This window comes from Phragmites australis, chromosome 24, assembly GCF_958298935.1.
Source record: "Phragmites australis chromosome 24, lpPhrAust1.1, whole genome shotgun sequence".
Taxonomy (NCBI): Eukaryota; Viridiplantae; Streptophyta; class Magnoliopsida; order Poales; family Poaceae; genus Phragmites; species Phragmites australis.
In genome coordinates this window covers 10,688,651-10,692,024 of record NC_084944.1, presented here as the reverse complement: position 1 = coordinate 10,692,024, position 3,374 = coordinate 10,688,651, and the positions used below count along the sequence as shown (strand labels likewise).

Here is a 3,374-nt window from a genome sequence, read left to right as displayed (position 1 = left end):
TGGTTGAGTTGATCGACTGACAGAAGAAAAAGAATCAGTCGCCTGACAATTTTTCTTTTTGTAACAGGTGACAGTACAACTATCTTTCAATGACTGACAATACAATTTACATGGCAAATTCTCAAATCACCAAATAAAAGGCATTAGGATTCTATCGCAGATAGCGTATCTACGCACAGCGCTGACGCTCGGCAGAAAACAAACCACCTACAAACTGATAATGCGCTCCTCCACACCACAAGATAGACCGGTAGAGTACTACCGCTTGATACATTTCAATTTGCCAGGTCAAAAGACTAGCAGCACCGGACCCATCACAAGTAGTTCAGCAGGATCGCAGAACAAGTCTTCCCTGACTTCCTTCAAGCTTCAGAAAACCTTGGGTTTCACCAGTTTTTGTCGCTGCATGTGATATTCCAGATGAAACAACCTGCAGGTACAAGGAACAGGGGTGAGCACCAATCAAATGAACAAGAAGTACAAAAATTTCATCTATGAGATAGTCTACTTATATGAACACTTACAACAAATGAAGAGATACGGTTATGTTGGCTGATCATTTGGTACAGCACTGGAAGAAGTAGGCCTCTTTTTCTTGCATGGTTCATCATTGGCTCCAAACTCCTCTTCAGAAAAGTTTTGATCTGAGACCTCTGGAAAAGATAAAATGAAAATGTGTGTTACATCCCTCTATTCTAAGCAGTAGAGTAGGATGACAATTGGTAGTGCTAACTAATGTGGTATCTGACATAACCGAGAGGCACCAGATGCAAATAATATCCAGCATGCATTTAGGATATATTTGCAAGTTGATGATTTGTTATGGTCACACTATTTGCAAGGACCCAACAACTTGGTTGCAGGAGTGTCTAGAATGTAGTCCTTGTTATGGGAAAACAAATATGGAAATATCGGAAGTCAAAGATGATTAACCATAAGACCACTATAACAATTTCTAAGCACAATGCAAGGAGTGTAAAAGAGAAGTAGAGCAAAATGATTCCCTGATATTATGCATTAAATTCAAATTTTGAGCTTGATAGCTACTTCAACCTGTAGTTTTCTACATTTCCACAGGTGTAATATTGATCAGGTACAAATTAATTCCACACGATTTATACACTGTTTAAAGATTACGATAACTACCTGCAGCTAGGCATATTAAATTGCATCATTCTTCTAACATACTTTTTCGTCAATATAAGAATTTTACTACACGACAATTCTAAACTCTGTATTGGACAAAATTGAAACATATTGTGGAGAGAACAATTTGCAAACAAGGTAGTCGAAGTAGCAACCTTTGCTTTTACCAATAAAGTTTTCTTCAGCACAGGTCTTCACTTCTCTTCCATGTGTCCGGACCTTCTCTCGGACCGTATCAGTACCTGAACCATAGTCATCCACTGAAGCCTCCACCCCATCACCATGGCGATTCACACCAACATTGCGTGGCCTGAAACGCCTTATCCACGGATTCTCAGGAAGGCATCTTATGCCCCCATCATGCGGGTGAACATCCTTCCTCTCAAACCTGAGGTTATTACAAAGACCCTCTTGGATCACCTTGAACCCATTGTTACCAAAATGCCTCTTATTCACATCAAGCCCATGGTTCTCATGTCCATAGAGTTGCTCTACAAAGGATGCCTCCATGGAACTTATGTATGAGTTGTGCCTCTCATTTGTCCATCCAGCTGACCTCAAGCCTTGAACTTGATCACGCTGCTGAAAGTCACCAAAAAAAATGTTTTCAGGGTCTAAAAATTGCTTGTCTCATACAAAATAACTGATGCACAATTGTACCGCACTAGAAGAGGAAGTCCTCAAGAGAAAGTTTAAGATCACATATGTCCTTTCTTAAATTATATTTGACAAGAGTATAAGAGAGAGCCCTGAATATGTTCAAGAATACATAAGTGGTTTTCTTCAGTTTTATGCCACACAGTAGGGTGAAAGAATTGCTTGTTCATACAAAAGTAACTTAAGTACAATTTTCACACACTGGAGCAGAAAGTCCCGAAGCAAATGCTCAAGATCATGTATTCCCCGTCAGTTTTATGTCACAAAGAAAGTCATGAAGCAGATATTCAAGATCACATATGTTACTTCTTCAGTGTTATCGTGCCATTGAATTTGTTATCTTTCTCGTTAATTGAGCGGAAGAGATCCTGCCATTTCTTTTCCAAAAAAAAAAAGAAAAAAAAACTCCTTCGGTTTTACATGACACTGTTGAAGATAAATTCCTCGAGAAAATGTCCAAATATCATATTCTTTCTTCAATTCTATTCTTTAAGCCGAACAATGTGTGCATCGAACCAATAAACGTGTTGCTACAGTGAACTGCACGCTTAACTCTAGAAGACAATTGTACAGACTACAGAACAACAAGCAATTATATATAAAGCATGATATGGAAGCATGCAAGAGCCTCAGAACAAACACGATGGACACTCATCATCACAGATCAGCATAACGCTCTTCTCCCAGCAAATCAAAACATGAATTCTCTGTCGATTACCTTGGCAATACTGCACGGAGGCGCCTCGTCGTTGATCCACGGCTGGTTCAACGACACATCCCCCATCGGATTATCTCTCAAGAACTAGGGCAACCAACGAATCGGGGGAAATTTCTAAAGATTTGAACAGAAAATCAGAGGGTGCGTGGGGATCGAATACTTGAGATTTAACCTGCAAGAGCCAAGAACCCTTGCAGAACACAGTGAAATCAAGAACGAGCCGAAGATATTTTCTCAAGATTCAGATGGTGGAAACAAACAGCTCTTCAACAAAATAAGCGGTAAAGAAAAGAAAAAAAGTGAGATTTTTGCCTGTCTCAGAGACAAATTGAGATCAAGAGGCCGGCTCGAATTTATAATCTACCGAACCATCAACGAGACGAAGAGGAGGAGGCGAAGAGGAAGAGGAAGAGTGGCAGATACATCTCAGCTGGTAAGAGGGGAGAAGCTTGCAGGTGGGGAGGGGCGGTGGGCTCCACCATCTCGGGCTTTACCGTGACGTGGCGTTACTTTTCCACGTGGCGGCGGGGGGCGCCGCACGGCTCGAAAATATCTCGTCCCTGATATTTTCTGCGGGTCTGGCCGCCCCTGAGAGAATCTGCCAGGTAGGCCTGCAGTCCCGATATTTTCTTTGTGGGTAAGTCATGTTCCACCGTTGTATTGGCCGCTAAGGGTAGCCCCATTGCATACGACCCATCTTGACTATCTTCAATAGTTTTCATTAGTGAGTCTGGTTTTTTTTACGAAAAAATTTAGATTTTTTTTAATTCTCTAAAAGTTTTTTAAAAATAAAGAATAGAGTATAAGCATCAAATAAAAATTATATAATAGAAGCTTTTGGCTCTCTACTCGA

General features: G+C 40.6%; 1 protein-coding gene across 3 annotated transcripts; it reads right to left on the bottom strand.

Moving 5' to 3' along the window:
* LOC133907977 (cold-regulated protein 27-like) lies at nucleotides 1-2,976 on the bottom strand. Of its 3 annotated transcripts, none has more exons than XM_062350122.1 (4): nucleotides 2,522-2,976; nucleotides 1,314-1,728; nucleotides 525-653; nucleotides 1-430 (listed from the first exon to the last, which is right to left on the bottom strand). In XM_062350122.1, the coding sequence occupies exons 1-3, from the start codon at nucleotides 2,585-2,587 to the stop codon at nucleotides 544-546; spliced, it is 591 nt and encodes a 196-aa protein (XP_062206106.1). In that variant the 5' UTR covers nucleotides 2,588-2,976; the 3' UTR covers nucleotides 1-430; nucleotides 525-543. The 3 variants fall into 3 exon arrangements, with proteins under 3 accessions (XP_062206106.1, XP_062206105.1, XP_062206104.1); XM_062350121.1 differs by having other exon boundaries at nucleotides 1,302-1,725; XM_062350120.1 differs by having other exon boundaries at nucleotides 1,302-1,728; nucleotides 2,522-2,975.
* Between the last annotated feature and the right edge of the window lie 398 nt (nucleotides 2,977-3,374).